This window comes from Pholis gunnellus (genome assembly GCF_910591455.1).
Source record: "Pholis gunnellus genome assembly, chromosome: 6".
In the NCBI taxonomy this organism is placed as follows: domain Eukaryota; kingdom Metazoa; phylum Chordata; class Actinopteri; order Perciformes; family Pholidae; genus Pholis; species Pholis gunnellus.
In genome coordinates this window covers 24,459,677-24,477,133 of record NC_136532.1, presented here as the reverse complement: position 1 = coordinate 24,477,133, position 17,457 = coordinate 24,459,677, and the positions used below count along the sequence as shown (strand labels likewise).

General features: G+C 40.7%; 2 protein-coding genes across 2 annotated transcripts; both read left to right on the top strand.

Moving 5' to 3' along the window:
• Positions 1–3,635: 3,635 nt before the first annotated feature.
• On the top strand, positions 3,636–11,029 carry slc25a25a (solute carrier family 25 member 25a). Its single transcript, XM_079161921.1, has 10 exons — positions 3,636–3,865; positions 5,523–5,649; positions 5,756–5,843; positions 5,937–6,048; positions 7,338–7,496; positions 8,288–8,440; positions 8,538–8,645; positions 8,759–8,926; positions 9,030–9,180; positions 9,669–11,029. Exons 1-10 carry the CDS (start codon positions 3,704–3,706, stop codon positions 9,851–9,853), a joined length of 1,413 nt encoding a protein of 470 aa, XP_079018047.1. The 5' UTR covers positions 3,636–3,703; the 3' UTR covers positions 9,854–11,029.
• An 846-nt stretch (positions 11,030–11,875) lies between these two features.
• On the top strand, positions 11,876–16,750 carry LOC306697966 (palmitoyltransferase ZDHHC12-B-like). Its single transcript, XM_079162080.1, has 5 exons — positions 11,876–12,197; positions 13,049–13,182; positions 13,638–13,718; positions 14,105–14,271; positions 15,146–16,750. Exons 1-5 carry the CDS (start codon positions 12,101–12,103, stop codon positions 15,459–15,461), a joined length of 795 nt encoding a protein of 264 aa, XP_079018206.1. The 5' UTR covers positions 11,876–12,100; the 3' UTR covers positions 15,462–16,750.
• Positions 16,751–17,457: the final 707 nt, after the last annotated feature.

Here is a 17,457-nt window from a genome sequence, read left to right as displayed (position 1 = left end):
AGATCACTGAAGGAAGGAAGACGAGATCTGTTTATAATAAACTTCTATATGTACTACAGTGCAGCACCTTCTTGTATATATATATATATAGTAGACTATGCTATATACAGTATTTATATATTTCTTTCATGTTGTTTGTCTGTATTTGCTTTTACTTATTTACCTTTTTACGTAGGCTTCTTTATTTATTTAATGCTATTTAACAGATTTTTATTGTTCTAATCACAATAACAATAAAGATTTATTCTATTCTGTTTTATTACAAGACGGTAAAAGTACAGAGAAAAAATACAAAAGGACATTTTAATAATTTGAACATTATAAGCATAAGTATTTAGTTTATTACGGTGGATTTTTATTATTATTTTACTGTATTTTTCTTTGAAATCACAGCTGACTATGACTGATGTACGTTAATATGTTTAGAAAAATAAGAAGTACTCAAGTATCATAAACTGATCAAATCAGAAGATGTGACCAGATATTAGTGAGTATTGTTGTTAATACTCTGATATGGACACATTATGGTTGGTACCAATAAGTATTACAGTCCAAAACAAGTCCTTTAAAAGCAACACACATGGTATTATATATATATATATATTGTGGTGTGCATGGTGTCCGTTGTGTCCTTTGTGTTTCACAACAACAGGCCGTCTCTTTCTTTGTTCTGAGGTTGTAAACGCTGTGATTGGTGATCAGAGACGTCCCGTTCACTGTGCGTCCCAACAACAACCATAAACACACCTGAGAGACTGCCGCTGTTTTCCCCTGAGAGGCACCGCAACAGGTCACTGATGACGCCCGAGCATGAAGACTGTTTGTCTGGTGCTGCGGGTTAAAGTGCTGCTCAACGGCAGCAGGTTGATGGTTCAGCTTCAGTGACGCACACGACTCGACAACAGCAGCTTCAGCAACATGTTTTCATTCTGAGCGCTGGACTTTCAAACCTTTGTGTTCGTCAACTGCTGCGTCCGCAAAGCTGCTGAAATCAATGTCAACGTTTCTGGAGCTTTGAACGACAGAAAATAAACACACAAGAGACCAGAAGGAGAAAAGAATCCAATACTTTCACTCAAGTATTTCACTTAAGTACACGTTTTAGAAGTATTCGTCTTTAATTCTACCTCACTGGACTTCAGGGGCAAATAATAAAAGTAGAAATACCAGAAGCTAAAATAACTCCATTACAAGTTATTATTATTCATTTATTTTATTTATTGTGTCCTCCACAGACATAAAGAGGAAGTCACAGTCCAATGTGTTTTACATCATAAATATTCACAAAATATATGATAAATATTCACAAAATACAAGATAAATATTCACAAAATACATATGTGTATAGATCAAGTATTATCAGCTCAGTGTACTTGTATCAAAATCTGTGCAGAATGGCTCCTTTCAAAGAATATCGTATTATTATGTTTTAATCAAGTATAGTTCATCATGTGTGTGTGTGTGTGTGTGTGTGTGTGTGAGAGTGAGTGTGTGTGTGTGAGTGTGTGTGTGTGTGTGTGTGTGTGTGAGAGTGAGTGTGTGTGTGTGAGTGTGTGTGTGTGTGAGAGTGAGTGAATGTGTGTGAGTGTGTGTGTGTGAGTGTGTGTGTGTGTGTGTGTGTGTGTGTGTGTGTGTGTGTGTGTGTGTGTGTGTGTGTGTGTGTGTGTGTGAGTGTGTGTGCACGTGTGTGTGTGTGTGACAGGATCAGCTGACAGCCTCGAGGGGTCAGCTCTTGGCGTTCCTTCAGCACCTTCTTTGGCTCTTGCTGCTCGTCCTGAGTTTATTTTAGAGGAACCGGCTTCGATCCAGCGTCTGCTCAGCAGGGGCCCCATGAGATTACATTACATTACATTACATTACATTACAGTCATTTAGCAGACGCTTTTATCCAAAGCGACTTACAATAAGTGTATTCAACATCGGTATTCAAGAGAACTACTAGTCACCAGAAGTCATAAGTGCATCTCCTTAAACAAGCATCTAAGAGCATGAACCAGAGCAAACGTACAGAAACAAAGGAATACAATAAGTGCAACGAGCTAACACGAATACAATAAGTGCTGAGAGGAAGGCTCAGGGTAGCACTTCTTGAAGAGGTGGGTTTTCAGCCTGATTACACAACAGAGCTGAACTACAGCCTGAACAGGACTGTTCCAGAACAAGACTTACACTCAAACAGGACGTGCACAAGGTGGTGAAGTGAGACTAAACCACAGAGAACAAACGGAGAGACGGGTTGATCTAAAATCACTCGCTTTGGTCAAAATGTCCTTCTCTCTAACTGAAACATATCTGTGTTGTGTTTTATCGAGGAGTGAATGTGTGTGACGATGAAAGCTGAACTTAAACCAGCATAAAGATGATTCATGTTGTTTGTCATGTAGGTGTTTATATTGTTTGATATCTGGCTGCAAATAAACTTTAGAAGCAGAGTTTGAGGCACAACTTCACTCACGAGGTGCATGAAGAAGGAAAAAAGTCTGATAAAAGTAAGTAGATGAAACCGAAACACTTTGATATAAACGATAAAAGAATGCAAATAAAATGTCCTCTGGGACAATAATAAAGCTGATGTAAATAGTTAATACTGGCACATAAAGATGACCATGTTGCTATTGAAGGTAGAAAACATCATTATTCATGCAAAGACCACAAATAAATGTTGATTTCCTCAAAATGTCTCATCTTCTCTGAGAGTTTTATTCCTCCTGGATCACCAAATGTCCTGCTTTGCTGTGAGTCAATTGGTGGATGAACAATATAATGAATTCCACATTGTTTAGTGAACTTATGAACTAAACTAAAGCAGTCTCTTCATCATTACACCACGTTGTGGTCTTGTCTTGTGGAGGCTGATCAATAGTGACTCAACTACAAATCTCTGCTCCTCAAACTGGTTCCAACTGTTCTCTTAAATAAACAGCAGGAGACGTGCAGCCAACAGCCTGTTATACACATAGATACGTGAATCAATGTGCTCCATCCTGACTCAAGCACTTTAATGAGTTCAGTTTAGAAGTTGATTTAATGTTTATTTAATTTTTCATATTCTTGGTTTTGTGTTATTTGTAGGTTGTTTTATGACAGAATCATCATAAATATCATAGTTGTTATTATTTCAGCTGCTGTGGTCGTAGGAGTAACAATGGAATACATTCATGATAGAATCATAACAATGTTACATTTTTTATTACTGTAATTGGAGATCATAAACTTGGACTGGATGGAATAAAGTTATAATAATATTATAACAATGTTATATTTATGTTTCTATATTGTTATATTGTTATATTTTTATATTTTTATTTGGATATATATACATATTTTTATATTTTCATTTGGGTATATATAAATATTTGGAGAACAAGCAATTGTGCAATTGAACCGCCACACAGCCCTCGTACCGCCGCTGCTCCAGTTTGAACTAGAAAATAGACTGGTATGGGCGGGACCTAGCCGAGCCCATCAATGGGCGGCCTCGGCGATTGGTCAGTAGTAAAATGACGTAACGCTGCTGGCAATGACAGCCAATGATGCAAAGCGAGCGCGCTATTCCGGGAAGGGGCGTGAACCTTCTTGACATTCTTTAGAAGCCGGCGTTTTTCCCCAGTACCGGCATTTCAGTATCACCCCCGTGGAAGAAGCATCACCGTCGCGGTGTGTGCTATTTATTTATTGTAGTTTCTTTTTAAATTAGCCAAACATGCTCGGCCTGTGCCTTTACGTCCCCGTGGCCAACGTAGACCCGGTTGAAGTGGAATACTTTGAGTCTAACGGGCTTCCGTCTGAGCTGAAGTCTCTCTTTAACCAACTCAGCGTGTTCCTGCCGTCTCAAGAGTTCTCAGCCTACCAACGATGGCGAAAGGTGAGACAATGTATTCACTTAATGTGTTAACACACCGTCTGTTTAGCATTACTAGTCACCTACTTCTTTAAATCATATTACTTTGTCCTTTCTTTCTGGGCGCCGGAAGGATTAGCATGTAGCTAGTGGTGAAACGCCTTTACGACTAGGCCGCTGAATAGCTCACCGGCTTCCAGAAAAAGTCGCCACGAGAACTTTTTTTTTTTTTTTTTTTTTTAACTTTCCTATTTCTATTATGCGATACAATATCAACCCTACGTTTCTTAAAAAGGTAATTTATGTCTTTCCGATGTAACTTTTTTTTAAAATTTTAACGGAATTCGCTGAACTGGGCGCGAGCTACAGTCTCATTCATTCCGGGAAAAATCCACCCTAAAAAGGAATTTATGCTATGCTATGCTATTCCAGTGAATTTAACAGTAGCTGATGTCACTATCTGCTGCCACGAGAATCAGTCTCCTTAAAATGTAATCTTTATCTCATAGTTGGCAATTTCTTGAATTAAATAAAATAGCATAAAATGCAAAAAAAAATATTTTATACATTTGTGAAGTGACTGAAAGTGTTCATGTGTTACAATGCTATTCTGCATATTTGTGAAATTATGTTTAGTAAGTATTGTAATGTTTAAAAAAAGCAAAAACAGGCTTCCTTCTTCTGCTTTAGCGTTTACTGTTCACCTCTTGGGATTTATAAAGTTTTTTTTTTTTTCTTTTCTTTTTTTTTTCTTTTTTTTAACCGGTGAACTGACTGATGCAATATTGCACTTGGTTGTGACTCCTGTTCCAGCTGCAAAACAATTGGACTCTATCTATCTTTGACCCGTCAGGAGTTTCAGTTCTTGCACTGAGCCGGGTCGGGCTTCACATTTGTGTTCACTAACTGATGCAATACAGGAATATTAAGTAAACATTCATTACTTTGTGACTACTCCAGCAAGGTCAACTGCCATGTGTGTCTTTCTCTCTTCTCAACAGTCACACAAACCAGGACTTACAGTGTCACTTTGTGCAGGAATAGCAATCAATTAAAATGTCACATTTCTGCACTTGTGCAGGTTGTTTCAGGGAGAGCAGAATGTCCTGCAGACTTGTGGCAGTCATATGCCTGCTCTGTGGGCCGCTGGATCGGGTTTCAGCTCTGGACTGCTGGTGTCCTCTTTTTTTTTTTTAGCTCGGGAAGTTTGAGTTTAGACTGGATTAAAAACAGTTGGCAGGTCATCCTGCAGTGGAGGTCAAAGATGAGGGTGTTGCTAATTACCTCCTCCCCTCCCATGTTCTGGAGAAATGGACGTCATTCAAGAAGGCCAAGAGCGTTTCAGCTCATTACGTGGGTCATAATGCTGTCTGGTGAAGCCGTGAAACACAAGCCGGTCCACCTTTAAAACCTCTAGTCGTATTCAGGAATGTCCGTCGGACATGAAGCACATTTCAGAACTTAATGTACCTGTTCCACAAACTGACAAATGATATATCTATCAGCACAGTTGACTCATCTGCATACCTCTGCTAGAGGTAATCTGCTGCTGTGGTTTCTCTCTGAAACGATGTCAAAGATGCATCACCACCCTCATTATTCAAACTCTTACTCCATCCCCTCTATTGTCTTATATTAAAGCACCGTGTCTAATTTCCGGTGTGTTTGTTTTTTCTTGCAGAAAACCCTAAAAAGAGAAGAAAAAAACTCTGACGCGCAGCTGGACTTTGAACAGTTTGTTCACTATCTGCAAGACTATGAGAAGGACCTGAAGCTTGTGGTGAAAAGCCTCAACAAGAGGAATGCAGGTATGAGCACCTGATGAGTCAGTTTCATCTTTCTCTTTGTCAGTACTTCACCTACAGTGTGAGAGAGACTATGTTTTCTTACAACCTGTCTTTGTTTCTTTTTAAGGCCACGTTGATCCTAAAGAGTTCATGCAGTCTCTTCAGGACCTCGGTGTGCATATTTCCACGCAGCATGCGGAGAAAGCCCTTCAGAGGTAAATTCATTCATTTCATCCACCGCAGACTCTGTTGTCGCGTTGAGGAGCTCAATATCTCACTCTAGTTTGTTTCTCTTTTTTTTTTTAAAGCATGGATAAGAATGGAATGATAACGATCAGCAGTAGCGACTGGAGCAACTACCCCATGGAGGAGAAGACCGAGAACATTCCCGAGATCATCCTCTACTGGAAGCACTCCACGGTGAGTTCAGCGCTCTGCACCAAAAATACAGATGTAGAGACGGCTGAGCTGGAACAATGGTGCTCTGGATCATTAGTGTAACTTCTTGTGACAAAACTAATGTGGAAAGAACTGGAAAAGTCCAGCTATTGTTATCGTATCAGGGCATCGGATAATGGTATCACTCAGGCGGGATCTAATCAAAGTACAGAGGGTGTTGCACCTTCTTGTGTGGCGGGGGGGTGGGTGAAGAAACAGGTCGACCGAAGAGCAAATTCCCTAAAAGGTTCCATCAGCACAAGTCGTGCGTCAGCAATTGAGCCCCTATTAAGCTATGAGAGGAATTGGTAGCATTCCGGGAGGATTACGTTGGAGGGATTTGTCTAGCTGTTATGTAAAGAGAGCAGTCGGCGCAGGTGGACGGACTGAAGTGATGGAGCATGCGCTCCTGCAGGACGACGGCGTGATCTCGGATGTTTTATTTCACGGCTGTCCAGCAGCACTCGAGGAGACTCTCGACGAGCTAAGAATAGAGCTGGAGGCCGAGCAGAATGCAGCCAAAATACTGATGAAACAGTAGCTGAAATCAAATGTTTAATGAGCTGTGCAACCACAGGTTCAGTGTCCCTACCAGATGCCCCCTGATTATAAGAATAAAGAGGTTTAATCAAATGATGTTATGGTGAAGAGTCAAAACTATAATGACCTGAGTGAGCGTTAAAACAAGCTGAAACCTATTAAATCGACAGATTGTCATTCAGTGACCTCATTATGAATATCTGTCCGTAAACTATAGTTGAGACTCTGGTTAAAGGGGACCAGAGCTGCAGCTTTAGACGTATCCATGTCTGCATTCTGCTCTTGACCTCGATCGTTCTGTCTTCTCTTGCCTTTGGCGCCTCTTTTAACGTCAGCGACTCAGATTTCAAAGCAGTACACTGTGTCCACTGAAGTCCGTTGAATCTTGACCTCCACCCACCTGCGGTTTGTGTGAAAACAAATCCCGGTGCTCAGTGACAGTCATGTGGTCTGACCATTACATGTGCTGCCAACAATGTGCAGAAGCTTTTAGTGCCGCCTGTGAAGATGTTGCACTGGTCAGCTGGGTGTTTGGTTAGGAATGGGAGCTTTGAAATGAATAAAAACAAGAAGTTCTACTAAAACATCTTATAGAAGTTGTCCACATGACGTCGACCTCCTCTAGTGTGTCTCTGGACAGGAAAGTTCTTCTTCCACCATAAGTTTATTGTGCGTTTCTCATGATGTGCTCTTGACCCAATAATTCATGTTTCTCTCGCTGCTCTTGTCAGATATTCGATGTGGGTGAGAACCTGATGGTGCCTGATGACTTCACAGTGGAGGAGAAGCAGACCGGGATGTGGTGGAGGCACCTGGTCGCGGGTGGAGGAGCCGGAGTCGTTTCCAGGACCTGCACCGCTCCACTGGACCGTCTCAAAGTCATGATGCAGGTAAGACGACCAAAATCAGTTTAAACGTCTCAAAACTTGCACTGAAGTCTGGGGAAAGTCTGGCTTGAGTTTCCAGGCCTTGGGGGGGAGTTTAGGAACTGGACAGCGTGTGAGGGAACTTGTGGAAACTCTTATCTTACAGTAGAGAATTATCAGCTTGTGGGGGATTTGACCCAGTTGTCAGCTGTCTAGCCGTAACGTACATCGTGCTGCAACGGACCAAATCCTAAAAGTCGACTCAAGAGATTTAAACACTACAAATCAAATGTTGCATCATTGAGGGATCAATTAAGCTTCTTTCATATCTGCGGGTGGCACAATTGAGGAGAAACTTGAAAGCAGTTGCGCCAGAGTTACCAAAGGACCATAAATACGTTAATGTTTAACAGAGTGCGTACGTGGTGGGTGTGCGGGGTGGGTGTGCAGAGTCCGGGTGCTGATTAACAGTCTAAAACAGGCCACTCCGTCGACCAATGACCTCAGGCATCGGGTCGTCACACCCTCGACCGTCCTCAGTGGGACGAAGGTCTAACTGAGCAGATCCAGGATCTGTGTCGACGTCCCCGACGTGCGTCAGCCGCTATGTGGAATGTCAACTTTGAGCCACGATCGATAAGGAAATGTAAACTTTGGTTATTTAATTAAACTAACCCAGTTGGCCTAGTTCTTTGGGAGTTCAAGGATCAAATCTTGAGCCCGATTTCAACTACCATCTTCATCATCTCACCAGCCAGTAAAACAAGTCAAAAGTTGAATGGTCGTATCTAATAGACGACTCGTTCCTCCTCCAGGTGTACGGAACCAGAACCAACAACATGTGCATCATGACGGGGATGATGCAGATGATCAAGGAAGGCGGTATGAGGTCGCTGTGGCGAGGAAACGGAGTGAACATCATCAAAATCGCCCCCGAGTCGGCCCTCAAGTTCATGGCCTACGAGCAGGTATGACCAGCGACGTGTTTCTGTAACTCAAATGTAGAGTTCATGGTGCTTTTTTAAAAAAAACTTTTTGTGTATTAATGCATTTTCTTTTCTCCAGATTAAGCAATTAATCGGCAGTGAACGGGGGACTCTGGGCGTCATGGAGAGATTTGTAGCTGGATCGCTGGCTGGAGTGATCGCCCAGAGCACCATCTACCCCATGGAGGTGATTATCAGCTTAACTACCTCTGCTTTTACAACATAAAAGGCATCAGGAAACCTGTTTAAATGAGAGTTCTCAAGAATTAAGAGTTTTTTTTTTCTTTTTCTGTCCTCCAGGTCCTGAAAACCCGCCTCGCTCTGAGGACGACCGGTCAGTTCTCCGGTATCTCAGACTGTGCCAAGCAGATATTCAGGAGAGAAGGACTTGGAGCGTTTTATAAAGGCTACGTCCCCAACATGTTGGGCATCATCCCCTACGCAGGCATCGACCTGGCAGTGTACGAGGTGAGCACTATGACACACACAGTTCACCTCAGTGGGTTTCTACTTTACATTCGTTAGCTTTAATAGTACTGAGTATTCTCATCTTGTTGTTGTCCTTCCTCAGACGCTGAAGAACAACTACCTGCAGCAGTACGCCATCAGCGGCACTGACCCGGGCGTGGTGGTCCTGCTGGCCTGCGGCACCGTGTCCAGCACCTGTGGTCAGCTCGCCAGTTACCCTCTGGCTCTGGTCCGCACCCGCATGCAAGCACAAGGTGAGCCTAAATATACTGCACTGTGATATAATGCTTTTAATGTCTTAGCTGTTCATACACTCCGATGATACTACATGAAGTAGAGTTAAAGGGCCACGCCTGTTTTTATGTTTCTGTGGTAAAGGGAGGGACGTTCATACCAGAAGACGCATGATTATATTTAACAAAGACATTGCAATGAACAAGTAGTCGGGGAGGTTAATCTGCCAGGTTATATATAGATTCAAGCGAGCGGTTGTTTGCCAGAAAATGTACAATCACAAAACCCTACAATCCATTGTGACGCTGACATTTTGGGATGTCAGCCAACAGTTCAAAACCCTAAAAGATTGCTTGACAAATGACTGAAACATATCAAAATAATAGATTTTCTGTCAATTAATGAATTGTTCCTCTAATTTAAGTCAGGAGAAACGAGGGAGCTCATAATCTTCACAGTAATATTTCTCACACTAAGTTTAACCTTTTTGTATTTTTAATCTTTACAGCTGCGATCGAGGGCAGCCAGCAGGTGACGATGTCGGGTCTCTTCAGGCAGATCCTGCAGACCGAGGGCCCGACGGGGCTCTACAGGGGCCTGGGCCCCAACTTCCTCAAAGTCATCCCGGCCGTGAGCATCAGCTACGTGGTGTACGAGCGCCTGAAGACACATCTGGGAGTCAAATCGCGCTGAAACTCAAGCAGACTGTCATTGTCTTCAATTCCCAACCCCCCCGCTCTCCCAGGGCTCATGCTAGGGAATCCCAGGGCCCGTTAGGAGGCCCCCTCTAGGGGGGGGGGTCCGTGGAGCGATCTCATTCTGTGAATGTCAGCTGATGAAACACGAGAAAGGACACTGAAAGGTGGAGGATATGAACTCTGTGAGCTCAGGCTGTTGGGCCGTGTGACTGCTGCTATTTATGTTTGCGTTTTAAAAGAAGTTGTCGAGAGACGAAACAACAAACGTGAGAGAGGTGAGAGATTTATGTAACTCGAGGACCAAAGGTGTTTTTGCTCTTCTCGTCGTTTTGAGTTTTGGTGCCTGAGCAAACGTTCTGTTTTTGTTTTTGTGTCACGTTGGTTCGACATTAAAGTGAGGTTTTTTTTTCTTTTTTTTTTTTTCTTTTTTTAAGATGCATCAGCAGCAATCGTGTTGCACAACTCCACGAAAAACAACTCGTTCATACTTTTCTTTACGCGGCAGATAAAGCATTACTACTGAAGAAGTTTTATTAAAAATAGTTCTGCCTACAAGAAGAAATGATTGTTCCTAATACGAGAGGACTTTTGCACACGAGAGTTTGATTTCTCTTCGACTTGAACGAATGAATGGACGACGGGATGATTGTCTGAGTATTTATTTCCTTCCGTCCTGTATTTATTATTTTTAGAGAAGAGGTTCAACGCTGAATGTTTCCCGTCTGAAGAGCCAAATGTGTGCTTTGATTGAAAGAAATGCAGTTATTGTTGTCTTCAGGTTGGGGGGGAAAGAACACCAGATAACAGCCTTATTAACACGTGGCTATGAAACACTAAAAGAAGTTGTGAGTTTGTACTTGTACGTCCCTGTGGCTCTGTTGGAGAGACATTTCAAGTTTCAGATTATATCTGTTGTGTGTAGATGTTTAAATGTCTTAATGTTCACCTCAGGTTTATGGGCAAATGTTTGTCCACCTCACAGAAGAGCACACAATTTTCCTTTCACAACATTTATACTTTGAAAAGATGGGCGACTTTAAATGCACTTTAATTAATGCTGAACGGTTCCACGTGGATGTCAGATCGATCCAGGTATTAAGATCTCAGTCTTTTGTGAAGAATGAGTTTTAGTCTTGTTTTAACGGACCATTTTGATGCAAAATAAATGCAACTTCTTGTAATGCTGCGTCTCTGTCTTCCTTTTAGATTAAACGGCTGTGATTCTGTACAAAACACTTTATCACAAAGTCTTGGTCTGTAGAGATGTTTATGGTCTTTTAAACTCATAAAAAAATATATATATATATATATATTATACACACAGTGATGAGAAGTATTTTGGAGTTAGATTTACTATACCACAGGTTAATTCACAACACTACTGGATACATGGAATAAGAGTTTGATAAATACAAATTAAATTAACTACAATAAACCCTTCCAGTCTTTGCTTAAAGCAAGTGATTATATGGAGACCAATACCTCTTCCAATTAAAAAATGTCTACTTGTTAAACTGCTTTAGTCGTTACTGACAGAGGTCTCTTTATATTTCAGTACATTTAAATTATATTGTGACTACGAACATTCTTTCATTGTGGAGATTATATGTAAACAGTGGATTATACACTAAGTAGTAAAGTGGTGTTATATAACATTGACGTCAGTGGTGGAAAGTAACTAAGAACATTTACTTGATTACACATTTAAAGTACTTGTACTCAAGTATTTCCATTTTATGCTACTTTATACATCTACTCTACTTCTCAGAGGTAAATGTACTTTTTATAACTTAAATTACTTTAAGATACTAACGTGTTAATCATCAAACGAACCTGGATTTCTAAACATGTTTTATTTATTTATTTTTTATATTGTCAGCTTTAATCCTGCATAATGGTCGTTATACAACATCCAGGATTAATTTAATATTACTCGTTTGACTTTTCTTCCGCCCAGGCTTCAATTCGCCTATTTTTGCCTTTGCAGGCTTCCGTACCAAAACAAGGAAGAGCCGACTTCAGGATGGATGATAAAGAACCAGAGAAAACATTTATAAAATACGCATTTATTACTGTTATTAGGTACATGATAACTTTATAAAATACATATGTGATTAACCAACATAGTTAAGATGTATTTGTAATTTTCATATTATTTGATTTAATGTCGTAAAACCGCTATGGGGTGTTGTTGCTAACGAGGCTAGCTAGTTCGCAGCGGTGCTAACAGAAGGCGTTTAAAATGGTCCAGAACATGTTCCGGACCGGGTTTCTGGTTCGGGCCTCACACACCCTGCTCACGTGGGTCATAACGCTCATACTGTTCCTGCACAACACCGGTAAGTTCAGTCAAAATCTATATATTTACTCTTTAGTTAGTGAATTTAATATTATTCTATTTTACTGTATATATTTTGCATTTTATTTTTTATATTTAATATTTTTTACCCTTATTTTTATTGTATATATTGTGCATTTTTACACTCAATATTTGTAATTATTTACTCTGTTACTTTGATTGCTTACCTGTACCATAATTACTGCTGTAGTTCACACATTTAATTAATAAAGTATCTATATATATATATATAGATATATATATATCTATATATTTATATCCCATAGTGGAGAAAGTAGTCTTTTCTTATTTAGAAGTGCTAATACTACACTGTAAATATACTCTTGTACGAGTAAAAGTCCTGCTTTTAAAATGTTTATAATGTTACAACATGTAAAAGTATGTAAGTATAATCAGGAAAATATACTTAAAGTACTAAAAGCAACAATACTCAATTATTTAAAATGGATTTACTGTGAATACTTCAAATTAAATGAAAAATATTTACATTTGTGAAGCTACATTCATACATTTGACTTCAACTACTAGCTAAGTAGTTGTTTTATCTGTCGGGTAGCTTGATTTATACCAAAAGCATCATATTTCGAGGCTTTATGTGTGTTGTGTGCAGCACCAAAGCTGTCAGATAAATGCTGTGCAGTATAAAGTACAATATTTCTGTCTGAAATGTAGTAAAGTAGAAGATCCATGAAATGAACTCTAGTAAAACACTTGATTTTACATTTTCCATAGTGTAATAACATCTTTTATTAGAAGCTATCTGGGTTATTCTCAGGCCACAGAAGACATTACTAACTGTTTTTTCGTGTGTGTGTGCGTCTGTGTGCGTAGATTTGCGTAAGTGTGAGGAGCGAGGAGAGCTGCTGCTGCCGGTTGTGTTCTTCCTGCTGGTCATGCTGTCGGTGCTCTTGTACTTTGCCGTGTCCTTAATGGACCCTGGCTTCGTTCTCACTGACACTGTGAAGGTGAGATGAACTGAAACAAAACCCACATCACATAAACCGCAGCAGACACATCACGCCGTGAAAAGTAAATGTGTATTTCTGTTTATTGCACTGCAGTCGTTACTGTTCAGCAGATGAATCCCAGGCCTCAAACGCTGGAGCTTTCCATCGACAAAAAAACAACTCTTTGTGCTTTCAGCGACATGACGATGTGATAATAATGCAACTTTGACAAAGATGGAACATCTTGTCTCTATCACACATTTTAAAGTCTGTGGAAGTTGATTTTCTTACCGTTCTTAGCTTCCTAGTGGGGAGGAGCTAATTTAGAAACATACACTGTACTATAGAAACTAGATTTGTAGTAAACACACTCAAACGTGTAGTACAATGAGTGTATAGTCGTCTATGTAAAGGTCCCAGTGTTGGTATGCGTGTGTTCTCGTGTGACCCGCATCCGTCTGTGTTGCGTTCAGGGTTCAAATGAGGAAATGGAGTCGATGATTCCTCAGTCTTCAACCCCTCGGCTGCGGCGCTGTGGATACTGCCTGCTGCAGGTGAACTCAAACTCTGTGAACTGAAATCTGAAATCCAGTTTGTCGTTGACACGTCTGCATAGTCACGTGTTCGTACACGCTTTCTGTGTCATTTCCATCTTGTCGAGCTCGACCACAGATCTTCTTTATCTCGTTTTACACACACGTGTTATATTCTCTTAATGTGTTTGTAGTTATATTGGGGTTTTATTCATTTGATTTTGTCGAAATAATGCAGCTTTTGGCAACATTTCTGTCCGACAACATGTTCAATATGGTGGAACATTGAGTTCAGTCAGTATTTTGACACATTGCTTGTATCCATTGTATCCGCTGCTCCACTCTAAAGAGGGGTTTAACTTGTAGCACCTCTCTTTCTCTCTTTCCCCCCTTTTTTTCCTGAGCAGCAGCCAATGAGAGCGAAGCACTGTCAGACGTGTAAGCGCTGCGTCCGTCGCTTCGACCACCACTGCCCCTGGATCGAGAACTGCGTGGGAGAGAGGAACCACCGCTGGTTCATCGTCTACCTGCTGGTGCAGCTGCTCGCTCTGCTGTGGGCGCTCCACATCGCTCTGTACGTCTTTAAGATAAATGTCCTTATCTGGTGGACGGCAGGCCTAACTGTGACTCAGTGAGAAATGATCACATGGCGACAGAGCACTCTGTTCTGGAGGTTTATCTGTGCAACATCAGGCCGAATTAGGAAACACGTTAGTTTAATTGATTAATGTATGTTTACATTTAGTAAACAGACGCTTTGATGAGTTGCTCAAGTACGATTTCAAAGTTCAAGCGATCCTCCTTTTAGATGTCGATGCAGCAGGTTTTTATAGTTTGTTTTACAAGCAGCAACCGACAAATCCGTCTCTTTCTGCCTTTGTACCAATGTTAAATGTTAAAAAGCAACACAAGTTGACCAAAGTGCAGCAGAATTTGGAAATAGCCAGCCGCAGGACTTTACCGTTATTATAAGTGGGTCTAGTGCAGCTCATTTGAAGGTTAGCTATGCTAACCAGCTAACTACGGGTAACTTGCTAATGTGCACTTTGTCTTCAAGAAGTTTGCTTTTTTGTTCTCTTGCTTTTCTTTTTTTATGCATCTTCAGATATTAATGTTATCTTGTCCTGAAGGACCGTCTCTCTCGGCTTCGCTCGCTCATGTTTAACACAACCAATCAAATGATTTCCTGTCAGAAATGTGCAATGGTCGCTTCTTCTTCTTTTTTGCAATATTAAGAATATTTGTATTATTACAGTAAGTGCTCAGAATGAATAGTAGTTGCGAGGATTGGCAGACTAATTTAAATGATAATGAATAAATGTGTGTTAAATCCACAGAAGAGAAAGTATTAGTATAATCTGGGACACTTTGCATTGAGCATTGGCATTGTTCAGATTATTATTTAAGATAAAAATAATCTTGATATTTATCTTAACACTATCTTCCAGGTCTGGCATCTCCCCCAGCGTCTCATGGGAGCCGTGGTTCAGAGCGAACGGGTTCCTGCTGGCGGCGCTGGCCGTCGTCGGCGTCTTCTCCCTGGTGGTGGTGCTGCTGCTGGGCTGCCACCTCTACCTGGTCTCCGTCAACTGCACCACCTGGGAGTTCATGTCACGCCACCGGATCTCCTACCTGAAGAACTGCGGCGACGAGCAGAACCCGTTTGACCGCGGGGTCGTCTGCAACCTGTGGGATTTCTTCTGCGCCTGCAGGACGGTGGTGTGGGAGCAGACGTACGACAGAAACACGCCCAATTCTGTCTGAACCTCCAACAGGACGAACACTTTCAGGGAAAGCAAATCACTTTTTAACCTCAATAGCTGAGATTTAATTGTTTTATGTTTCCTTTTGAGTAACAGTTTACAACTGAAGTGGACCAAAAACTACCTGCACAAGTTGACACCGACTTTAAACTAATTACAGCAAATTTTGTAACACTTTTGAACCCGATTTTTGATAACAAAACACGATACCTTGCTTTGCTGGCTTTTGAGTACAAACACATTTTTACAGTGTCGGCCTGTTTTTTTGAGTCGTTCCACCACTTTGATCCAGACGGAAACATCTATCGGATGGACTGCAGACGTTCATGTTCCTCAGAGGATGAATCCTAATGACTTTGGCTTAGAGCTATCCCCAAATCAGGAGTCTTTTTTTAAGTTGAAAAAGTGAGGGTCAGCATGTATTTTTCATGCTTAATAATTGATGCTATATTAATGCTCTGAATATACCTAGAAGTAAGATTTTTACCTGAAACAGAGTATTTCTACACTACTTTTATTTCAGTAAATGATCCGAGAACTTCTTCCACCACTGGTGATTTTCTGTCCTTCAGTGTTTCCAGATAGTTCCTGAATATTCACTTAAAGGATAGTTTGTATTTTTGAAGTGGAGGTTGTATGAGGTACTTATTTTGTAGTTGCTGGTTTACCGCTGCCTCCATCTGTTAGTTTGTTTGCTTTTGGGGAATCCGAACGTAATACACTGAACACGGATGAGTACCTCATACCTGCACACTTCAAACAATCTGATCTGTACCTTTAAACTCTCTGGACCAAGAGCAGTTTGGAGGCTTTTCTTTGCTTATTAATTTGTAATAACTAGAGACTCTTTTCTGACTGAAGTCTTGAACATCACTGGCTTTTGTACACAAGACCGAACAGTTATGAGGTGATATTTAAGTCTACAATCACACATTTTGTTAAAAAAAGAACTGTATTTTCAGGCAGTTTTGTTGAAGGAAAGAAGCAAAAACTACTCCGGCTTTTTCTCTCAGGTGTGGTCACCACTTTCTGTTTCTGTAAATGTCTCTGTTCCCTCATGAGAGCGGTGACCTCCACAATACAACACCAATGGCCTTGATGTCTTGTGCCTTTGGTTTATTTATTATTTTTTACTGTTAACATTCTTTTTTTAATAATTACATTTTGAGATAATCTTCACAACAATTATTTTACAATTTGTTTTGGTTTTCTGTGTTTGTTCTGTTTGTATTTATTGACAACGAGAGTACATTAAAACACTGATGATATGCATGAGATCTTCTGTACAGACTGACATTCCTCGTCAGGATGCTTCACATACAGACATCCATATATATAAATACAGTACTGACACATAAGTAACAGGTAATATTCAGCAGCATAAACTTAAAGTGCTACAGCAGCTAAATCAACGCCGGCTGCTTATATCTTATTCATAAAGCCTTCACCAAAGCAGGTGGAGGGGTTCAGTGTCTTGCTCAGGGACACTTTAGCAGAACGTACTGTGTTCCTTTTTTAACCTTTCAGTTTCAGGACATCTTCCTATTTGTTTAGAGAGCAACTTAACACCCTGTTACAACTTAAAGCCAAATCAGAGCTCTGGACCAGGCGGCAACCTCCGGTTCTGCCGAGTGAAGCCGATGCTTCATGTGTTAAAGCTGCGTTCTCTCTAATGTCCACCAGGGGGCGACTCCTCTGGTTGTATAGAAGTCTATGAGAAAATGACTCTACTTCTCTCTTGATTTATTACCTCAGTAAACATTGTAAACATGAGTTTATGGTCTCAATCTCTAGTTTCAAGTCTTCTTCAATACAGCATGATGTTCATTTAGTAAATGATGGTCCATTTAGAGTCATACAGACCATAAAGCAGGGGATGATTTAGTATGCTTTATGTGTAATCCAAGATGGCGACGGCAAAATCGTCGAACTCAAGGTTTCATAACATCAGTCCCCAAACCAATGGGTGATGTCACGATGACTACGTCCATTTCTTA